Source organism: Corvus hawaiiensis, chromosome 1 (assembly GCF_020740725.1).
Source record: "Corvus hawaiiensis isolate bCorHaw1 chromosome 1, bCorHaw1.pri.cur, whole genome shotgun sequence".
Lineage (NCBI taxonomy): Eukaryota > Metazoa > Chordata > Aves > Passeriformes > Corvidae > Corvus > Corvus hawaiiensis.
Genome location: NC_063213.1, coordinates 38,797,813 through 38,820,302, shown reverse-complemented (window position 1 = coordinate 38,820,302; position 22,490 = coordinate 38,797,813). Strand labels below are relative to the sequence as shown.

The 22,490-nt window shown below is 42.6% G+C and overlaps 1 protein-coding gene across 2 annotated transcripts in view; it reads left to right on the top strand.

The window, feature by feature from the left end:
- The window catches only part of TGFBR2 (transforming growth factor beta receptor 2), a 68,666-nt gene that overhangs the window by 42,848 nt on the left and 3,328 nt on the right, over nt 1–22,490 (top strand). For both annotated transcript variants that reach the window (XM_048301442.1, XM_048301448.1), the window contains exons 4-6: nt 7,263–8,062; nt 12,276–12,417; nt 20,100–20,227. In XM_048301442.1, the coding sequence (XP_048157399.1) occupies nt 7,263–8,062; nt 12,276–12,417; nt 20,100–20,227 (1,070 nt within the window). The remainder of the gene's footprint in view (nt 1–7,262; nt 8,063–12,275; nt 12,418–20,099; nt 20,228–22,490) is intronic.

Sequence of the window (22,490 nt, the reverse complement as noted above, 5' to 3'; positions counted from 1 at the left end):
ATGGAAGAGACTTTAATAATTACAGACAGAAACAAACTGTAACTAACACTGGCAACATAATATTTTGGGAAAGGTTGGAGGGGTGAAACTCAGGCTGAGAATAAAAATAGTGGTTAATGTGTGGCATCTGTTGGAACATATTGAAACTGGAGAGATTGATTTGTTCCAGAAAACCACCAGCAAACAGCAGCAGACACCCAAGCTCTGTAACTGAGCCATGTATCACAGAAACTTAGTCACATCATGTAAAGTTAAAATATGTTGGCTTTCGTATTGCTGAGTAGGAAAGCTCAGCTACAAAAGTCAAAGTGTGTGAGAGATGCCATGTACACACAGTGAAGGGACCTATTAGAATGGGAGAGATAGGAAGGGAGTGCATTAGGGGGTGGAAGGTTTTAAGCAAATGGGTGCTGTGCCAGCAAACCAAGGAATTACACTTCTAGCCAGCAGTGAGGGAATAAAAACAGCAACAAACTATTTGTTCTGTCTTAGAGCTTAAGAGTTTCTTAAACCTCCTGGGTGCTGAATTGCATACTTGGCAATCAGTTTAAAAATGAAATTCTGCTTATAATAGATGAAATATCCATTAGGTCATTGCTGCCCAGCCTTTTTGCTGAAGGAAGCCACCCAGAGGCAATCAAGTTGCCTGCCTCCCACCCCTGTGACTAAGATGTAGCCATTCCCATCAGGTGACAGATGCACATGCATGACTCTTCCAGCATGTAACACATGTAACTGGGTCATGTAACTGGGGATTTTCCCTGGGCCTTACAGAGAAGTCTTGAGTCCTGATCCCCTGGGCGGTCATTTGCCAAGGGCAAAGCTGCTGGTCTACAGGGGAGAGCAGCCACAGGTCTTCAAAACTGCTCATACTTTTGCCTTACTACCTTTCAGGAGAAGAGATAAGTGGTGGCACTGGACAAGGACATGCATTAAGTGCTCTATGGGCTGGGTCTGGTTTGTCAGCCATTTGTTGACTGGAGAGCTACATTTAGGCAGCCAAATACTCAAAAGAGCAAGTGAATGAGTTCCCACACCTTTAAGTGAACCCTTAGGGCACAAAGTGCTGGAACCTGCACCTGGGTCACAGCAACCCCATGCAATGCTGCAGGCTGAAGGAAGAGTGGCCAGAAACTGCCTGGAGGAAAAGGACCTAGGAGTGATGGTCAACAGCAGCTCAACATAAGCCAGTAGTGAGAGCATATGGCCAAGAAGGCCCATGGCATCCTGACCTGTTTCAGAAAGAGTGGAGCCAGTATGACCAGTGCAGTGATCATGCCCCTGAACTTGGCAGTGGTGAGAGCACATCCAATCCTGTGGGCCTCTCGCTACAAGAAGGACATTGAGGTGCTGGATTGTGTCCAGAGAAGGGCAGCAAAGCTGGGGAGGGGTCTGGAGCACAAGTCCTATGAAGAGTGTCTGAGGGAGTTGGGGTTGTCTAGCCAGGAGAAAAGGAGGTTAAGGGGGACCCTTTTTTGCTTTCTACAACTGCCTGAAAGGAGGTCGTAGCAAGGTGGGGGTCAGCCTCTTCCCCCAGGTAAGAGGCAATGAAACAAGAGGAAATGGCCTCAAGTTGTACAAGGGAAGTTTAGATTGGATAGCTGGGAAAATTTCTTCACCAAAAGGGTTGTTAAGCATTGGAACAGACTGCCCAAGAAAGTGGATGAATGACCATCCCTGGAGGTATTTAAAAGACCTGTAGATGTGGCACTTAGAGACATGGTTTAATGATGGACTTGGCAGTGCTGGGTTTACAGTTGGACTTGATGATCTTAGAGGTCTTCTCCAACGTAAACAATTCCATGATTCTACAGCAGGTCTGGCAGACCTGCCAGCTACTGGAGGTAGTGCCTCTCCAGGAGAGAGATACTCTGGTATCTCCTTTTCAGACTAAAAGATGAAAACATACAGCTCAAGCACAACTTACTGGCCTTGACAGGTTTGGTTTACCTAGTCCAAAAAAGCTCTTGTCAAATACAGGAACTTGTTGAAGGAATTCAACCTTCAGGAAAGTCTGCAAGAAATTCCAGGTTTATTTTCCACTGGATAGTAAGATAGAGCCCACTCTGGTTTTAAAATCTAGTAATCTCTCTCTTCTGCTATGAGTTGGTTCAGCATAGAGCTCAGGGAGAGGTGGAACTGATCTCCTGTACAACAAAGCTATTAAATGGAAAAAAAAAAATCATCTCCAGCAAGTATGAAAAATTAAAATGTTTCCAAGAAACTATCATGATAAAAAAATGCAGGTTAGTTTGAGGTGCGGCATTTGAATTTGTTCAGTACCAAGTATTTTGTGTCAGGATCAACTGTTTTCCTAAGGAAACACCCTCCACCCCCAGTAAAAAAGCTTCCCACCTCACATCTGTAAAGCCCCCAAAGCAATGCCTGTAAAACTAGCAGGAGTTTTAAAAAGTTGGATACACTTTCAGACCAGTTTTGTCCTCAAGATTGTTTCAGGGAAAAGTATAGGAGTGTCAGAAGCAGAGTTTCTGTTTTGAAAATCAACATTTCCCACCAAACAATGTTCTGCTGGAGATTTTCAAGCCATTTTAATTCCAAAAAGGCCAAAATGAGGAAGGTATATGAGACATTGAGCTACAGAATTTCATTTCCACTTGAGGATTCTTCAGTAGAGATAAACTAAATTACCCCAAACAGCTGCTCAGGGTAAATTTCATTTCACTGGAAGTTAAGCATTTTATGGAGCTAGTTTTCATCCAGAAAGTACTAAAGAGATGGGCAGGCTTTTCCATATTTTGTTTCCTAGTGTCTTGCTCAGAAATCACTACACGTGCAAGGTTCAAACTCCCATTTTGTGAAAAGCTCTCTCTTGATTCAAACAGAGCAGGTCTTGAACTTGAAGCTCCCGTACCCCACCCATACTAGTCCGCTCACTGCTGGGATTCAGCACTCATATACATCTCCTGCCAAATTGCAACATTTGAACAGAAATTCTGTTCAAGCAAAAGCATTCAAAAAGTGTTGGTTTTCATTCCAGTGTGGAATTCAAATCAAACTTTGAAACCTCAGAATTTCTACAAAATGGAGTTTTCCTCCAGTCAGCTCAAAGGGCTGCTTTGTGTCTTGGGATCTTGCAAAATAACTAGATCACAGTTCTGTGGCTGGGACCATGGTTTGTGACTTCGTGTTTCTGGGAATTTTTAAGACACTGCACAAGTTTGCAATACATCAGTGTCGATATATTTAACTTGAGTTCTGCTAATATCAGATGTATTCTTTCCCTGCTGTGTGGCTTTGACTAGCAGTTGAATAGGCAGCAGCTTTAGAGCTCACAGGAGCAGCAGACAGCAAGGAAGTAGTTCTGTCAGTACTGGCTGGGCATTCTGCTGCCCTGCCATTCAAGTGTGTGTCCTCATTTCATTGCCATTGTTTTACTTGCTCTTTCCAAAGTTCAGTGACCCTAAAGTTGTATCAAAGGCATGCAGACCAACCTAAAAAATTTGCAGGGTCAACACAGAAAAAAAACCAGTGTTTCCATTTTCCTTGGCACCTGAGCCTTATTCCCTCAAGGCTTAGGTAGTGTTAAGGGTTATGCAGATGGTTTGTGCTTAGTTTAAACCGCATACAGGAAGCTTTCTTTTAGCTCAACTTCTCTATTGTTATGCTATATTAATAGGCTCTTTTGAAGCTTAAGAAAGGGCTGATCCACCCAAATAATAGTTCTGGGTGGGTAAAGTTATTTAGAAGCACGTTTGCAAAACATAAAAGGCTGTTTCATTTAACCATTTCCTTGCCTGCCTGTGCAGCCAGGTTTTGCTCAATCCACTGCTCAAAAAGAGGAAGCTGCACTCCCGTTTTTTAAATTATGAGGCTTCAGTCATAGGTATTTATTTATAAGTGAACATATTTATTCTTAGATTCCTGTAGTCAAGCCATAAAATGTTGGCTAGCCACTATGCAAACATACAGCTGTGCTCTGAATTTTGATCCTGTCCTGATTTTGTACACAGATTTTGCAGAGAAGTACCCCATTCTTAGTTTGTGCTGGAATGGCTGATTTGATTCTGCTCATACCATCAGTCAAAATTAAAGGCAGTTCCAGAAGTGCCTTGCTCAGGACACATATCAGTGCCACCAGCTCTTTGCTCTTGCTATCCCCTTTAACTCTCCTGTCTGGCAGCTTGGTCCCCTCCTAAGCTTAGAGTTCAGCCTTATCAGTCCTGACACTAGTTTTCCCAGATGTGTGCTCGTTCTTGCACTTCCCAAGCGTTGAGTGGGATTTGTCTAGTATTTTAAATACTGAGAATTAGCACAGCCTTTGTCCCTGCTGCTTTAGGTGGGGTTGTGCAGCTGTGTGCTTTTCACCCCTGCTTCTCTGCTTTCTCCAAGCGACCGTGCCAAAGCGGATGTGTCACTTTGCAGCAGGGCTGCAGGGTGATACAGTGCTCAGGGGGAAGTGGCCAAACTGCTCAGCTTCTGCTTTGATTAATTTTTTTTTGCATTCTTTTTCAAGTAACATTTGCAACATCGACAGTTTTTCCCTTCTACCCAGAAATTCCCCTGCACCACAAGCAGAGTTTTCTCTTGTGCAAAAAGAGGAAGAGCTGAAGGAGCTGTGAACTCTGCTGGAGAGTTCTCAGCTGTAGGGCAAAATAATACAGCCTGGTCTAGGACACTGTAGGAGTGATTGGAGATCCTCACACAGGTAGCCATAACAGTAAAGGAGCAGGGACTTTGGGTGAGTTTCTTCTCAGAGCTGAACATGCACCCAGCTACCTCCAACTGCTTGGACTCGGGGAGCTGTTTGAAAGACAACTAATAGACAGACATCTTGGGGCTTTTGTCGCTCATTTTGAAATACGTCTGTTATTTCAAATATCTGGTCTACATATTGCAGCTCTGTGGCAAAGAAAAAGGACTTTAAAGGCCCTAAAGAAAGTTTTCATCTTTGTGAGCAAGTGTATCCTATGATACAGATGTCATGTTTCTCATTTCCTAGAGCAAAGTCCAAACTTCAAGCCTGTTTTTCTGTGGTCAAGAAAAAACAAAAACAAACCAAAACCAGCAAAACAGAACCCCAAATGTGCAATAAAATTATTTTCTCTGATTGTTACAGGTCACAGTTGTGTCACATAATTGTGACCTGCTTGCAGCCAAAACTCCAAAACAGCCATCCCACAATGCAGTCAGTTCTCGTCTACCAGGGTGTTTCCCGAGTTCTTAATAGAGCAGATATTCTAAAAGCAAAGAATGCACATGGGAATAAGCAATGCAAATCTATTTACTGGCAGTGACATTTGACTTTCTAAATATATTCCTTCCGTAACAGCCATACAAACACAGCGGGCTTTTTTCCCTCTTCAGTATGTTGGAAAGTAAAAGAGTTGCCTTTAATCTGTGATGAACTTTTAGGTATTGTTTTGATTTAAAATTTAATAAGTTTGAAATTTACTAACATTTTGTTGTCAAGAGAAATCACTGGAGAATAAGGATTTGTGGTTTGCATAGGTCTGGAAGGAGGGATTGCCTCCTTTTGCATGAATGTTCTTTTGCATAAATGAAGGAAATACATTCTTTGTAGGTAGTGCTAGTCCATGTCATTGACATGTGTTTGGCTGGGAATGACAGTGCTAGAAAGGCACTTCATCTTCCTTGAAACCCTATGAGAGAGGCTAGGATTTAATTACTTGCTTACATCTGGTTGATGGACCTTCCAAGCAGAGGAAGCACGTCCTGGTTCAGGATTCAAGCCTTTTCCAAATAAAAAGAATATACTTTTCAGATGTCCTATCACCTGCCTTTGAATAGCTGATGGCTCCTGCTGCTTGCCACCTGGGTTTACAAAGGAAAAGTGATTACAAGTGAAATTGGAGGGTCAGAGGTACTGCTTTGTTCTAATTGTAAACTTTTTACCCTTATTCCTTTTAGCATTGCTCACCTTTGTTTTGAGAGACACAGAGTAGGGAAAACAGAGGCTTGGGGCTAATGTAATTAGTGACAGCTTCCCTTCAGAGCTTATTAAACTTTTCCTTTTCATATTGACTTATTTGGCCTGAGGCACAGAGCCTGAGTCAATGACATGGCTGGAAGCATCCACCAGAGCATCGTGCTGCCAAGACAAGCAACTTGCTTAACTGTGATTGCAGCTTCAGTTGTTTTAGTCCATTCAGGTTAGGCTCCCAGGATTTCTTCCAAACAATCCCCTCCCTCATGCAAGGATGATACAGTACGTTTTATCTGACTCACAGGAAGAAGGAGACAGAGAGTAAATTTCCATGTGTTCAATCAAATCAGGTTCAGATAAACTCTGGCCCTCTGGTAATCTCGGAACAAAACTGTTCCCTTTTAAACTGGTTATCTTCCCTAAGAAATACTGAACTAGGAGGTAGTTTTTAGAGGTGACAGGGCAGCTCTCACCTCTAGGATAATAATCTGTACTCTTCCCAGAACACATCCCTATTCTAGAATAGGTCCCTGTTGTTCTTCTATTCCCTATATGTTCCACCTAAGAATATGTTGGTGTGTGCTCTGCACCAGGTATGGAGTTCAGAGTGAACATCTTCTTTACAGCAGAAAACCAGTGTACAGCCAGCAAGAAACACACAGAGGAAGTTTTCCAATACATAAATCCATGCAAAAGTACCTGGAGGGTGGTGCTGGTGACAATTCTGAGCAGGTGTTTGAATTTGTTTTAGCAACACTCTTTCACTTACATCAAAGCATGAGAATGAGTTTTGTTTTTCAGGTCTGTATGCAAGCATACATATTGTGCCTGAATATTTTCATACAGTGTGTGAACAGGCTTCCTGAAGATGGCTTTGCAGGGGTCCTACTAAAATATACTGGATCTGGAGTAATAACTGGGCGAGTGGGAGTTTACAGGATTCGTTGTCTATTTATTTATAGAAAAATTAATGTGTTCTAGTAATTAGTGGTTAAAGGAGCAGTTCTGCCAAGAATACATTTGCAGAATAAGTACAGGAGACTTTGGCTATTGTATTCAGGAAAGTGAAGGTTTCATCCATTATGTATTAAAAGCCTGAGAAAAGAACAAAGCTACTAAATTACATTAGGTTTTTGCTCGTTCAGTTCTGGCTTTTTATGAAATAAGCAGACAGAGAAGTCCTGGTAAGCAGAGGCCTACATACAAAACAACATTTTGAGGCAAGAAAGCAGTAACAATTTTTATTATTTGCTGTTTGTGGTGAAGATAATGTATTGCATTCTGCATAAAAATTATAACTCTGTACATATGAAACTATGATATGACTTCACGCATGCCTTCCTTCTGTTCTTTACAGATGACCCTCATAAGCCAGAGGAGAAAGATGAAATTTCCAAAGTCACAATCATAAGTCTTGTCCCATTACTGGTGATTTCTGTTGCTGTGATTGTTATCTTTTATGCCTACCGCACTCACAAGAAGAGGAAACTCAACAAGGCATGGGAGAAGAATGTTAAGCCCAAGAAGCATAAGGACTGCAGTGATGTCTGTGCCATTATGTTAGACGATGACCGCTCAGACATCAGCTCCACCTGTGCCAACAACATCAACCACAACACAGAGCTGCTGCCCATTGAGTTGGACATAGTTGTTGGCAAAGGAAGATTTGCTGAAGTGTATAAAGCCAAATTGAAGCAAAACACGTCAGAACAGTATGAAACTGTGGCAGTCAAGATTTTCCCCTATGAAGAATATGCTTCCTGGAAAACTGAGAAAGACATTTTTTCAGATGTAAACCTCAAGCACGAGAACATCCTCCAGTTCTTGACAGCAGAGGAGCGTAAGACAGATCTTGGTAAACAGTATTGGTTGATCACTGCCTTCCACGCTAAAGGAAACTTGCAGGAATATCTCACACGGCACATTATCAGCTGGGAGGACCTCTGGAAACTGGGTGGGTCCTTGGCCCGAGGGATTGCCCATCTGCACAGTGATCACACACCCTGTGGTCGTCCCAAAACACCTATTGTACACAGAGACCTAAAGAGTTCCAACATCCTGGTGAAAAATGATTTAACCTGCTGTCTCTGTGACTTTGGGTTATCCCTGAGGCTGGACCCTTCCCTGTCTGTGGATGACTTGGCTAACAGTGGGCAGGTAAGTTAGAAGATTGAAGGGGTGGGAGGGTAATGTACCAGTTGGTCTGCCAGTTCTGAAAAGATGAAAAAACTGAAAAGATGAAAAAACCTTAAAAGATAAAAAAAATTTAAGCTGCTGTGGCAGCTTTGACTTAAAATCATTAAAAATTAATGTGAATGTGTTTATAAACAAAGAGGCACTAAACACTAAAGCAACAATGGGAAAAGTGCAATGTAGGTTTTGTTATGATGGGAGAGCTGCATGTGTATATGATGCAGCCATCCTCTCACACTGAGCATGTATGAGCTTGTTAGCAGCTGTTCGTGGTGCTGCTGCAATGCACACACACACAAATACAATAAGGATCTGCTTCATGTTGTGAGGTTTTGACACAGTTTTCATGCCTGATGCCGTTACCCTTTTGTGTGACTAGACCCCATCCTGGTGTATCCCAGTATATGTGAAGTCAGTCTTGTGTCCTCAAAAGGTGTAAGCACATAACTGCTGATAGATAATAATTTTAAAATTCAAAAGAAGAATCCTCTTTAACATTATGGTAAACTCTCCACATGCAAGCAAATACAAGGATGTCAAATAGAAATAATTGCCCTGTTGTGTTTTTTCAACTAAGGAGCGTGGATAATACTCATTTACTTGACAGGGATGCCAGGGGGATGTATATGAATGCTTTTAAGACTACGTAGATCTCTAAATATTGTCTCTTCTAATGAAAACTCCCATAGTATAAATTCAGACCATTTGTTAATTTAATTAATTCCTAATAGTTTAATTATACATACATTTATATGTGTATTTTTATATTTATATTTTTATACATAGGTCACTCAATGCCTGTACATTTAAACTGACTTTTACCTCACATGGAACTAATATTTTAGCTTAGAACATTTTCAGGGACAGATCTTCAGTCTGTGGTGCTCTGTTGAGTTCACAGGAGCTTTACTGTTGTTTATCAAATGAAGATCTGCCTTTGAAAGTCTCATTATTGAAAAGCAACTGTCCTGATCTCATTTTTAGAAGATCTATTAACCAGAGCCAGGAGTGACTGCTAATCAGTTGAGCCATATTTAAAATGCTACAAATACCAGTCCGCTACATATCATTTCTCTCCAGCATGCCAGATCTTTTTAGAGTTCAGTGAAGTCACACCATATTGTCAGTCAGAAGACTGATCCCATTTGAAGCAAGACAAGGACTCTGAAAGTCATCACCCACAGATATTTGGTTTGAAGTTGCAAGCTGATTTCTCTGGCATTGCTCAGAGACACGTGGAAGTAGGAGGATAGTGTTGATACTGCCGCTTCCACAGTCCACACCAACACTGATGACAAAGTACAGGGCTGCCCAGAACAGGTTATGGCTTTGGAGTTGGTGTCCTTGGACACTGGTGTTGAAGCCCATTGTTTTATTTTGTTTAGCTTGAGTGAATCTGTTTGGGGGTGACCCAGCTGGTCATTCTTCTCTGTGACAAGGAGTATGAGTCAATTGATTTGACTTCACTTCAACCTCTGCCTTATTCTTTTTGGGCGCACAAGAGCAACCCACTTAAATTCCCCAACATGCCAGCTTCAGTGCTGTAGCTTTTATTAAAGAGGTCTTGCTCCAGGATTTGCCTTATGCATAATTTCGAAAATTTACCCTATGACTCAAACCCTTGCCCCCAGGAGACTCAATTTTATAACATGTATAATGGAGCTGACCCAATTTTTAATTCAAGAAAACCTGGAACTTTCTATGAAATAAGTAAGAGTGTAAGTATTTAACTGTTTTTCTGGTCATCCTTAGACACTAATATTGAAGGCAAATTGTTGGCATTACAAAGCCATCTTCTTTCCAATCTACCCAACTACTTCCATATCATGCAGATACAGCCATTATTGACTACAATGCCAGTGCCCTTAGGCAAAGGCCTTAGGCTGGAAACCACCTTTTTCCCCATTAGAACCTTTGCAGGCTTTTGGGTTTGGCCGTCTATGGTGGTTAATATTTGTAGACATTACTTAATGTGACCGTGTAAGTCTGGACCTTCTTCCCACTGTGTTCAAAGGGCTGGTAGGTGCCTGCAAGGCCAGCAGTTCTGTACTTCAGCAGCATCAGCATCCTTGTAATAGATGGTTTCCCATATCAGGTAAAGAGAAATATCTACTGCCTCTCTGACTGATACACCTCAGGGCATGAAACATCTCTTAACAGCTTGAAAGAAATGTAAGATCTTCAGTAAAAAAAGATTGAAATGTCACAAAAAATGATAATGCAGTGCAGGAAGAGAGATGATCCCTCACTAGAAGTTGGAAAACCAAGAACTGAAAGCAGACAGGTATTTGCAAAGAAGAAGCATATCCAGACCCTAGAGAGGCAACCAGCTCCAAATTTCCAGAGGTTAGGTACCTAAAAATGCCTTTGAGACTCAGGAGTCATGTGTTTTCAAGATACAGAAAAAGTGTCTCTGACCGAACAACCTAATAATATAAATGCAGATAAAAGGACATAAGCAGACTGGAATCTGTGATAAATTCTAAGCAGGATGGATTTGATAGCATTCTTCAAATCAATTTTTCTCTGCATTTTTTTCTGTGCATTTTAGTTATAGGGTATCATCCTCCATTGTCCTGCAAAACTGAAAAATCGTTTTCATTGCTGTGAAGGGAGTGTGAAATGCCAGACCAGAATTGGACTTTGTGGCAATGTGAAGGAACTGTATTTAGGCATCATTAACTCTTGTTAAAATCAGCAAGGTTTGTGGGGGGTGGGCCATGTGCACTGGTAACCTTCTTAAGCTTTGGATGGGATCTGCTTGGGGAAGAAATCATGTGCTAGGGAGTTAATGGTAGCAACAACCTCTGCTTCAGAGTTTCCATATGTACGTCTCGTGTTGGGAAGGGAGTTGGTGCTTACCTCGGTGCTGCTGAGACATGACTGTCCTAAGTACCTCTTCAGTGCATAGCTGCTATTTACATGCTTGGCCTTAAATTCATCAGTGTCAGTGTAGCAGGGAACTTAACTTTGAGACTGCTCACTCTGAACTTCTTCCTTTTCCGCTGTTTATAAAGGCTTTGATCCTACAACCGTTCGGATACTTTTGACACAGGTTTTCTGCTGTTGCAAGGTCCTATGACAAAGCTATGTTCCTGATCTTTCCTCCTTCTTATTATACTTTCCCCTTTTTGCCATTTGCCCTGAGCCTGAGGTGATAAGACATGTTTACGGAAACTTATAAAATGGGTGTCGTAGGGCTCTCTCAAGACTGTGCCTTTACTATGTGGCTGTCTGCAATTACAGACCCAGTAATTGAAATGTTCCTTAGAAGACCTGCTTGCCTCTGGACTCTGGAGTGATTGCTGTAGCGTAAACAGCTCGTTTAAGTCATGTGTCCTACTGCATCACCCACTTGTGTTTGTTCATCTCTGTGCTTAACTAGTCTCCAACTTGAAGCTGTCTTTGCCTGATGAAAGACTTCTGTTTGCAGTTTTTCAAGGGGGATACATTTTTTTACCTACCCTGTGAAGAGTTTGTTGTTTGAGAGCAACTGTTGAGTGATCCAAAAATTCTTCTTAAATCCTTTCTTGTGATAAAACCAGGCTTTTAAACTTCACCTTCTGTAATGCAAAATCATAATCTAGATCTCAGCAAAGCTGCTAAAGTCATTGCTGAAAATGGCTCAGTATGAATAAAGTTTATGAGAATGTTCTTTCAAAGGGGCAGATTTTTGGTTTTGATTCAAATGTGTGGTTCTGCATTCAGTATTTGTGTGTTTGCTTTCTTCTCCCAGGCCTGCATTTACTCTCCTTTTAAGCCTACCATGAAAAGAAACAGCTAACACTGTAATACACTGTGCAAAATAATACAGTGTGGTTCTTGCTTATCTGAAAGACACTTGGTCAGCAGCAATTGCTTCAGGCCCAAAGGTCAGAGTTTATCTGCAAATAGCCAAAGAGTGAGAAAACTTGTCAGTGTCAAAATTATTTGCTTAAGGAACTAAAAAGGGCTATTTTTTTTTCCTCACCAAGAGAGGTGCAAGTAAGTTGGTAGTCAGGACAATGCCAGATTCCCCTGGCAGCAGAAAATATGGCCTGTGCCAAGTATAGCCTGAATTTTTGGATACATGTCAAATGGCACTGTTTCTGTGAAAGCTGAAGTTAAATCACAGCGGAATCCAAAACATGAATTGCAATTTCAACTCATGAGCTCTCCCCAATCTCTTCTCCTGTAGGTTGGCACAGCAAGATATATGGCCCCTGAGGTTTTGGAGTCCAGGATGAACTTGGAGAACATGGAGTCCTTCAAACAAACAGATGTGTACTCCATGGCTTTGGTCCTCTGGGAAATGACATCTCGCTGTAACGCTGTCGGAGGTAAGTGCCGTCTGTTTTCTTCTCTCTAAAAGTATTGAGACAGAAGTGCTCTCGTGGTTGTCTGGGGAGAGGGTGATTCTTTTTAACTATCTCTATGTTTTCTAGTGTATCTGGATGCTGTAAATTAACAGTCCTTCAGTAGTATGAGATGCACATGTACATGAGCAGGCTTGAAAGCCAAGCAACTGAATGCATGAATAAATTGATCCTCAACTGGTGTAAGGATAAATTTACTGTTAGGTAGATCAGTTTTAAAGATTATTAAAGTCTGGTTTTCCTATGACATCTTGTGTAGCCATGGATTGACTCAGTCTGGTTGACCTCATACAAAATAATTGGAAACATAAGTAAATGGGAAACCCAAGAAGTGATAACTGCTTCCCATTTTCTTTCATGGAATGTTATTCCTCAGAGCTAATAAGGGCCAGTTAAGTGTCCCATTTACTAATTGATAGTTTTAGTAAGAGGCATCATAGTCATATGGAAAGTTTCCTGTTTGCCCAAAATCACCAGCTGCTGCACATCATGCTTTGTGATTTTGCTAGAGATCACCCATATGAGAAATCAAGGGATGTTTGCTGTATAAAGTGTAGCAACAAAATAAAAATGATTGGAACTGACTATCAGAACAGCTCCAGGAAAAGCTGCTATGCTTGTTCATATTCAGAGTTTCTTCTGAAACAAAACACTCCATTTCTGCTTTGCCTAAAGCTGACCCAGAGTTCCCAGTGTGCAACACTGGTATGTGCTAGAAACAGAAAAGTTGCTGTTGGGATATCTGCAATACATATTGCCATGTTTGAAGTTTTTCACCTTACTTCAGGAACTAAAGACAAAATTGTGTATAAAATTCTTCAGCCTCCTGGAATCGTCTAACAGTCATTCTAAAAAATATTGCTGCATAGTTCAGGGCTCCCACGGGCAGTCAAAGGAGAGGGGCTGTAAAAGGTAACACTAATGTGCATATTACAGTAGATATGCAACTGTGATTTGATTTGTTATCCTTCTTCCAAAACCACAAAGGCTCCCTTTTCATCAGACTTGGCACGGTTCCACCTTGAAGGCTGCCATAGATGCAGAGACAGGACAGTCTTGCAGGCTAGAGCACTGTGCTATGAGGAACATAGTGTACAGGAGGGAAACCAATGTCCCAGGGGAAGATGTGCATAGCTGCTCCTTGTTTCTCTACCAGCATCTGTGGGATACCACAAGCGAGGTCTCTGAAGCCACTCTGCACAGTGACTGTGTGGCTGCACCATGATGTGCATGTGCAGGAGGGAGGAATTGCCTCCATCCCAGTCTCCTGCTCTGTCTGACCAGCATTTGGTCTTGCTGGGTGGGCTGTATAATGGGCAACAAGTTCACCCCTGTGTGCACCCTGCCAGGAAAGCTACAAAGCGAGTATGTGTGCCAAAAGTGCTAGCTTAAAAGCATGAAGAAACCACCTAAGTCTTTTCTAGTCAAACATTTAAGGGTAAAACATTTGATGCTTCAGGAACTGAACTTCAGTCTGACATATTCCAAGGCAAACCTATCCATATTTAAAGGCTTGTGGTCATGCCTGTTTCTAAGTGCATTGGCACAACCCCAGCCTTTCATTAGCACTTTTTGAATGTGGCAGAAGAGATTTAAAACCTGAGAAAAGAGAACTTTGCCCTGTCTCTTGATCTCTCTCTGTTTCTTGCATTTAGGAACTCACCTGATTCATATAAATATGAGCTGTTTTCTGTGGAGTCTTTGATGATGCCTGAGTCCCTTCCTGTTCATATTTGCTGAGTAGGGCAAAATGAAGATTGTAGCAAAAGCAAATCTTATTGCTGCTGTTCTCAGAAGGCAACTGCTAAAAGAGGATATAAAGGGAGTTTCATAAGGAAGGAAAATCACCAGCATGTTTAGCTGGAAGAGGTTGAACCATTATAACCTTGAGAAGAAGAGCTGAAGTCATTTCAGTAAAGGGAAATATTTCTCTGGCCCAGCATCCCCTTTCAAGTGATGCTTAACCCCCACCTACATCCTGATTTTCCCTATTCATTTCATCCCTCAGTCATTCTCATCTCCAGAAACACATTTCTTGAATTTTGTTTCCCTACTTCAGTCATCTTTCCTGAGGTGAGGTCCCCAGAAAAACCCCAGGAGCACTCAGGCAGATCCATAGGGGCTGGAACTTGCACTTAGCATCTCTGTCTAAAGCAGTTAAACACAACTCCCAGGATGCAGATCCCTTAACTTGTCACTGGTACTGCGCTACAACAGCATTGCACCATTACTCTAATTTCCTTCTTAGACTTTTCCCTGGTTCATGCAGTCTGGTTATCTTTGCAGCCAGCTGGTGAAATACCCTTACAGTGATTCATGACTACAGCTCCCCCTCTGCTTTCTTTCTCCATCTGTCACTTGTGAGACTCCCTTCTCTCCTCACAGCCTTCCTGAGGAGCTGCCTCTGCTCACGCAAACCCCTCTTTTACTCCTAGACTGTTTGGCAGTGAGAGAAATGTCTTTGCATGTAAGGCGGAGTAGGCTGACCTGATTGCAGACAGCCTTTTCAAAGGAGCCTGGAAGATCTAGGCTCTGTCTTTGCAAGGCAGGCTTGGCTGAGGTGTCAGCTCGGGGCAGTTTTGAGGGCAAGAATGGGAGTCTAAGCCGAGGCAACAGCATTAACAACTTTATTTAGGGAGGGAAGCATGTGAGGAAGGGGGGCTAATTGCCATTCAGCCACATCGAGGTACAGGGACTGATTTGTTTTTCAAAGGGAGCTCTCGGGATTCATTTGTCAGCATACAGGTGTTCAGTGAGTGTGGGAGGTGATGCAGGCAGGTCCTTTCACTACAGCAGCTTTGTGAAACACAGCCTCCACGCTATGCCAGGCCTCTTCAGTCAGCAGACATTTAAACAAAAATACCCAGCAGCACAATCCGTACTGTGAAGCTGCTGTAGTAAATAAGCAGGTGGGGATCGGCTTTTGAGAAAGGCCATGCTGTCCGTTGTTACTTTGTTGTGCTAAATATGGAGCAGCAGAAATGGGGCATGAGGGAAAGGGAGACAGAGGCAAAGATTGAGGTTGACTGATTTTTCACCAGAGTATAATTTAAGAGGCATATTTAGAAACTCAGCAATACTACTTTGGGGAGAACTTCAACTGTACCACACTGCTGTTAACTTGGTATTTCATTCAGCACAACAGCTGTGCACCAGATGCTGCACGTTGCAAGAAATACAATTTTCATCTCAACCACTTGCTTTCAGAGTGACACAGCTTTGGTGACTGAGACAAGTGTAATTTCTCTGACAGCCTCCTAGAAAGAAAAGAAAACCATCTGGTTTGTATTGCAACTGGTGTGGGTGAGGGACTGTTGGGGGTGGCAGAGGAGAAGGAGAGGAAAGCGAACTTCTGGATACATGGGTTTGGTGAAGAGGGAGAAGAGAAACCCCTCAGAAAATGGCGATGTTGCTCAAGCAGTGGTGTGGTGACTGGCTTTGGTATAGTAGTAACAGGGCTTTGTTTAAAATGGCAGCCTTGCTTTACTGGAGCTGTGTTTCATGTGAATAAAATCAGGATTAATCTTATGCTTACTTGGAAAGACTCAGCCAAGAGCCACAGTTTGGCAGCTAAACATTTGTGCATCCGGTACCTCATGAAATGCTCAGCTTTCATCACACTGACGTGGAGCGGTGACGTTTCTGGCAGTAGGGAGCAATTAGATGGCCTGTACAGCGGGGCTGTGCCTGTGCACTGGGCCCTGAGGTGGCTCCAGCTGGGGCCTGATTTAAATTTCTCCTTTTGTGGAGCAGAGACCAGTTAGGGCATGTCTGCAGCTGGCTTGTAGTGGCATACAGCCCTGGCTGGTAGATCCACACAGTGCAGCATCACCCCATGACAGGCACCCATGTCCTAGAAATTCTCCAAGTGTCACCACAGTGCTAGATGTAAGGTAGCATGTCCTTCAACAAGCCATGTGGCAGTGGATAAGGTCACTGCACCACGCCCCATGTCAAGCACTGATGTGCTCTGTGTTTGCTACTTTCCTACCTCAGGATTCAGTGTGCATTGACTGAGCATCCCCTAAGCCTACACTGATGGCAGGGCTCGTGCACTCCCAAACCTATAGAAGAGTGACTGTGTCTTTGATCATCAGATGTGAAGTCACTTAAGAGATATCTGTGCTCAGTGAGTTCACCCATCCCAGTGCACCCTTCCCCTTAGCAGGGAAACCTAGGGAAATTTATGAAGTAAGCATTTGACAGCTCCTTAAACTTGGCCGTGAAATAGCTTTTGGGCCTCTGCTTTGGGCCTTATTTTCCCTTTGTGCAACAGCGCAAGCTGGCAGATTCACTCCCCAAGTTCCCCTAGCATGAAGAAAGACAATATCTGAAGGACACTACTGTGTTTGCATGAGTTGTCACAGTAGCTCCGCTATCAACTGATTTATCCCTTCTGCCCCCTCATGAGCTCTAAATAAATAAAGGGGCATTTCAAAGGGACCTAGAAGTTCCCAAACACAAGCTCACTGCTGTGGACTGTGCCTCACAGTTGATTTCTGCTGGCCTTTCACCTCACTCCTGCTTTGATTCTGCAAATAGGTCTTCATCATCCAGCATGAGAAGCTGTCCCACAGAAATCAGTAAGACAGATCACATGAGGGAGTGTCAACAGGGTTTGTGTGTATGCTCTTCTGACCCAAAGAAAATTTCACTGCAAAAAGCTTAGAGTAGAAAAAGACCACAAGTGAGCCAAATTTTCCAAGCTCTCATCACATGCAACAAATAGATTTTCAGTAATGTCTCTGTGTGGGGCTAAAAATCCAATCCCAGCCTTTCTGAGAGTTATGGCTAGGCCAATGTCAAAAGAAACTAGAGGTACAGCAGTTAGTAGTGCAAGTCAGCTCTCAACCATGAAGATTAAATGCTGGAGGTTAAAGTTGAAGGAAGTCTGCCATTATTGAATGCTAAAGGTTCTGTAGTTCATGGTTCCTGACGTATTTATGGTACTTCATCCAGTTGTCATATTTAGTGCCCAACCGGCCTAAAATCGATCAAAAGAAACATATAAGACATGAGAAATAGAATCAGCATCTGGATACAGCCGTGCACAGGCAGCTAGGCACAAACATCTTAACCTACCTCAAATTGACATCTATTACATCTACTATAGCAGGTAAACATGATCCATGAATAACACCAGCTCTTACTGCAAAATGTGTCTGACAGTTGAGATTCCACAGCATTAGGATGACTTACTGCATGAGGATTTAGTGGGCTTTTTTTTTCTTTCCAAGGGAAAGAGAAACATGATAATAAATAGCAAGAAGATGCCGCATGCTTTTCAAACTGAGGGAAGGCATGACTGTATTAGTAGAAAGTCATTACAGTGACTTGGCATCTGGCCTCAATTTCTCTTTCTTTACCATAAACAAAAACAAAGCAGCAACAAAAAATCCAAATGTGAAAAACCTATCCAATCTTTATCTTTGGAAGAGGAATGCTCATAACTTATAAACAATTTCTCAAACAGAGAAAATGTATTATGAATCTATCAGGTCCCAGGAAAGGCTTTCCTTTCTCCTGCTTGAACCACCTCATGAACCTGAGCAACCTTCAGATTAAATCAGTGAGAGGGAACAAGTCGGTACCACAGCACCAACTTTCCTCTGTTGGTCATTCAGACTCCTCTGACTCCTCACACTGGAAGATCTCAGAGCCTTGGCTGGTGTCCATGACCACTACCACAACTAAACCATGACTGGTGGAGATGGTGCAGGAAATGGCCATCTAGGTCACGCGATTTAAATTTTCCCAGCGAACTTTAATATTTTTGTTAGCTTTGAACATACAGGTATGTGCAATATAATCACTGTGCATCCGCTGCATGGTAACGCAGGTCTGACTAGCAAGATGGCAACTTCCCAATTCATTTCTAGGGCTGAAGTCTTGTAAATTTACTTTGGCTGAGTAATCTCCGACTCAGATTAATGTGGGTGAAACTGGTATGCCTTCTTGTACAGGAAAGAAGGCGAAGCAGTCTTTGGCACTTGGGTTTTAAAATACAGGAGTTCTGTTTCTGGACTATAGCCATTCTCCAGAGCATTGTGTGGACAGTGGCCAGCACCAGATGGCTAGGGAGAAGGAAGGAGAGCTCTGTAGGAGGCGTCTATGGGGTGATCCGCTGCACTGCACACAGTTGTTTGCAGCTGAATGTCTGAACGCTGAACATTTGAAGCACAAGGTTTAATATCCCTTCCAAAATGTTTGTTATTGTAACTTGGCCATTCTTTTTAAGCATTAGCCTTATAAAGTCTTTGTCTCATGGCCATCACATACAGGTGAGATCTACAGCTTGACTTCAAGGAGAAAAGTCCAAAGTTAGTTGTCTTCAGTACTGCCTTGTTTTTATTGTGAGACATGACGGATCTGACGTGTGTTATCTTGATCATTAGTTATTTTCAGTAGCATATCATATGACTCCATCCTTACCTTGCTCTCCAAAGTAAACAAAGCCAAGTTTTAGAGGTTCTTCCCATTTCTTCTGGGCCTTTAATCCTTACCACCTTTCTTGGAGCTTTTTACACCTTGAGAGGAGTGAGCAACTGAGTGCAGCTGAACTTTGGTTGTAACATTAGGCAACAGTGGTTTGTCTCTCCACTCCTTTGTCTCTCTTCACACATCGTCTGGGCACTCGCATGCATTCTCCAGACTGCTTTGTAGATTACACTTCAGTTTTTCTTGCCCTCAATTAATTCCTAGAAAGAAATAAGAGGCAGAAGAACAGGCCAATTTCATAAATCTTTATCTGATACCAGCAAGTCATTAGGCCTGTGAGTAAAGGCTCCATCTGTTCCCAAAGAAACCACAGCATTTTCTACACTGTGTCAGCATCTACTATAATATTTCCGCTCTCAGAGATTTCTTGAGTTTTCTCCAAAGGTCCCATATGTCTGCCTCTTCCTTTCTCTCTCTAAAGAAAAGCAAATAAAATATGCAGCATGCGAACAAAAACTAGAGTGACGGCGGTCCCTTCAGAAAGCTGTGCCCCTGTATAATAGGCCAAAACTGATCCATTTTGGGAAGGAAGTCTAAAATAAGAGCAGACTACTACTTTCTAGAAAAGAATGCAGCTTAGGAGTGAGTAAACAAGGGCAGTGTGGCAGCTTCCAGCATTGCTCCTTAACTGTATCTTTGTCCTTTTCAAGCAACTGTTTCATCCTAGCAATCTGTACATTCACATCTCATGACCTAGATAGATTTCAGTTTATATTTCACCTAGCAAGTGTGTGTGGACTCCAGGAGAGCTAAGGGTGACTAGCTCTTCAAAAGCTTGGCTCAGGCAAAACTCACCTTAAAGCTCATGTGTTCTTTACCTCAGCAGAGATTGAAAGGCTCACAAACCATTATAGATTACTCTGCTTCTTGGACTGTTGCTAATATTATTATGTACTGAAGGGTTTAAATGAGAATTTTTTTGTTGGCTAGGAAACAAAAGGGGAGGGAGGAAGTGTGTGGGAGAAACACATTTGAAACATTTTTGAAAATGCCAACTGGCTTTGCTTTGTTTGGAGCTGGTCAAGCAGAACAGTGGCAGTGAGCAGCTAATCAGTAGCTCTTGCTCCTCAGAGACCAGCCAGCTCCCTTCACTCTTGGCGCCAGCACAGCCCAGCTAAATACCCTGTGTTTGCTTCTTCTCTTGTCAGAAGTGAAAGAGTACGAGCCCCCATTTGGCTCCAAAGTGCGAGAACACCCTTGTGTGGAAAGCATGAAGGACAATGTCCTAAGAGACAGAGGGCGACCCGAGATCCCCAGCTCCTGGCTTAACCATCAGGTAAGAGCACCAGCTGTGAGCGGTGGGAGCTGCGCTGTAGATTTAGCTGCTGCCTGAAGCCTGAGCCTTAACTCAGTGCCCTGCCCAACAGGCTGGACCTCTCTTTGCACAGAGTAGAGCTCTGTCACACAGTGACACTGGTGCTGATGTGGTTCAGACGCCACAGTTCTCTGTACCATGCCTGCCCCAAAGCCCTGCGTTTCCTGCTGCACACCAGTGTAATCTAAAAGCAATTAAAACAGAAACACTGGAAACCTGAGATCCAACAATCATCCAGAGAGCCACAGAATAATTAGGCCCTTAAAGCACACTTTGTGTAGGTTCTGAAGGGGCAAAGACAACAACTTCTCATGTGGGCCTCTGTTGCAGCCAGAATGGGAGCTTCAGACAAAATTTATTAGAGAAGCCCTCCTGTTGAGTCATGAGGTACAGAAAGGATCTCCTTGCTTTCTAAACACCTTCTCAGAGAGGAGTCTAGGTGTGGCTGGATCCAGTCTTAGCCTCAGATTTTGTCAACAGTTTACGTTTTAACGATTATATAGGCGCAATTGAACCATTATACAACTTTGTCTCAAACGATTAAGGATGGCAAACCAGATATATTTATATAAATATAAATATAAATATAAATTATTTACTATGATAATGACTAGACAAAAATATCTTAATCAGAATTATGTACTACACGGTATAGGAGCTGTCAGTCAGATGTCTCCAGGCCAGCTCTGTTAGCTCAGCAGCTTTAGATAAGTTATTAGTAGTATCACTCATTCTATTGTCAGGCAGTTTACCAGGTCTACCACATCTTCACCTCACCATCAAGATGTTTGAGTCAGTCTGATTTCAGCATTATTTAACACCTAAAGCAGCATGACCCCCTTCTCCATTCACCATTGGTAGCTTTGCAAATCGGGCACTGTTCAACTTGTTTCACCCCATTTCCAGGGAGACCATCCTGCTACAGAGGTTCTTAAGCAGAGAAAGCAAATCTCATACTTTGTCATGGAGACCAGTCATAGTTGTATCCTAGCTGTTGACAGGTTTAAGGAAATACGAAATAAGTCTTCAGCAAGCCAGTCTGGTTTTATTCAGGTTGTGCATTAGCAGTCCATTTCCCCTGCATATCACAAAGCACTTTGTCAGCTTCCTCCATTCACGAGCACTACGGTTGCACTTCCTAGGCAATAGTAGATTTTTTTAGTACATGAAACTGAATGAAAACAAGCCAAAGGCATGCATCTCTTCACCTTTGCTCTCACTAGTTTTATCAGTAGAGATAAAATGTGACTCATATCAGAGAAATGAGGTTTGGTCATTCCACTTCTCAATGAAATATGCTGAGTGGTCTTTACCAACAAAAGGAAACTATCACAACCATTTATAAAAGCCCACACAACCAAGAATATCATCTACTGTTTCCATCAGGAGCAATGTAACACTCCCTTTTTCATTCCATTTGGGAAGTTAAAATCAGTCTGACATCTACTTAAAAAAGACCAAGTGACTGGCCAAAATCAATCATCTTTCCAACCGAGAACACCTGCCACCTGATGACTATGGCAGAGTGCAGCTCCTTCCTGGACTGCAGGGACTTGCTCCTTATGTACTCAGCTGTGAAGAGTAGGGTTATTGAGAAGGGGCTTTTAACAAGGGAAGAATGCTGAATTTTGAGGGACACCTGGGTATCTGATACTAGCAGCACTAAAAGCCCTTGACAGCAAGGCTGAGTGTGTGGAGAGCTGCAGCTTGAGGTACTGGGGTAAGAGCTGTGGGATACACTGTGGATTTCATCACCTCTGGTAATGATCTGGCAAGTAAAATTATCATGGATTTGGACCTAGGTGTCCTGCATTTGATTTCAGAGATTTCTTCCATATGTAAAACCCACATCTCAATCTGCCCCCAGCAGAGGGTACCCCACCAACCAGGAGGGCCATGCACTTGTGCTTGTGTGTCACCAGAATGGGCACAGCTGGCTCCAACAGGGTTCAGCTAGGAGTCTAAGGAAGGAAATGGATGCTTGATAACACACTCAGATAACATTTAATGAAGGTGGATTTAATTCCCTTCGCCTGAATCCCTTCAGTGTTTCACATTGTGCTATCTAAAATGCAGTGATGCATCAGTTTCCGCAGGGCTGTGACAGTTTGCAGCAGCTGAGGATCTGCTTTGAACTCCATAAAAGTTGTTCTTACTGTAATGGCTCTTCCATATTCATTTCCTTCCTCTGCAGTCGTGTTTTTGTAATGAACTCATTATTCAT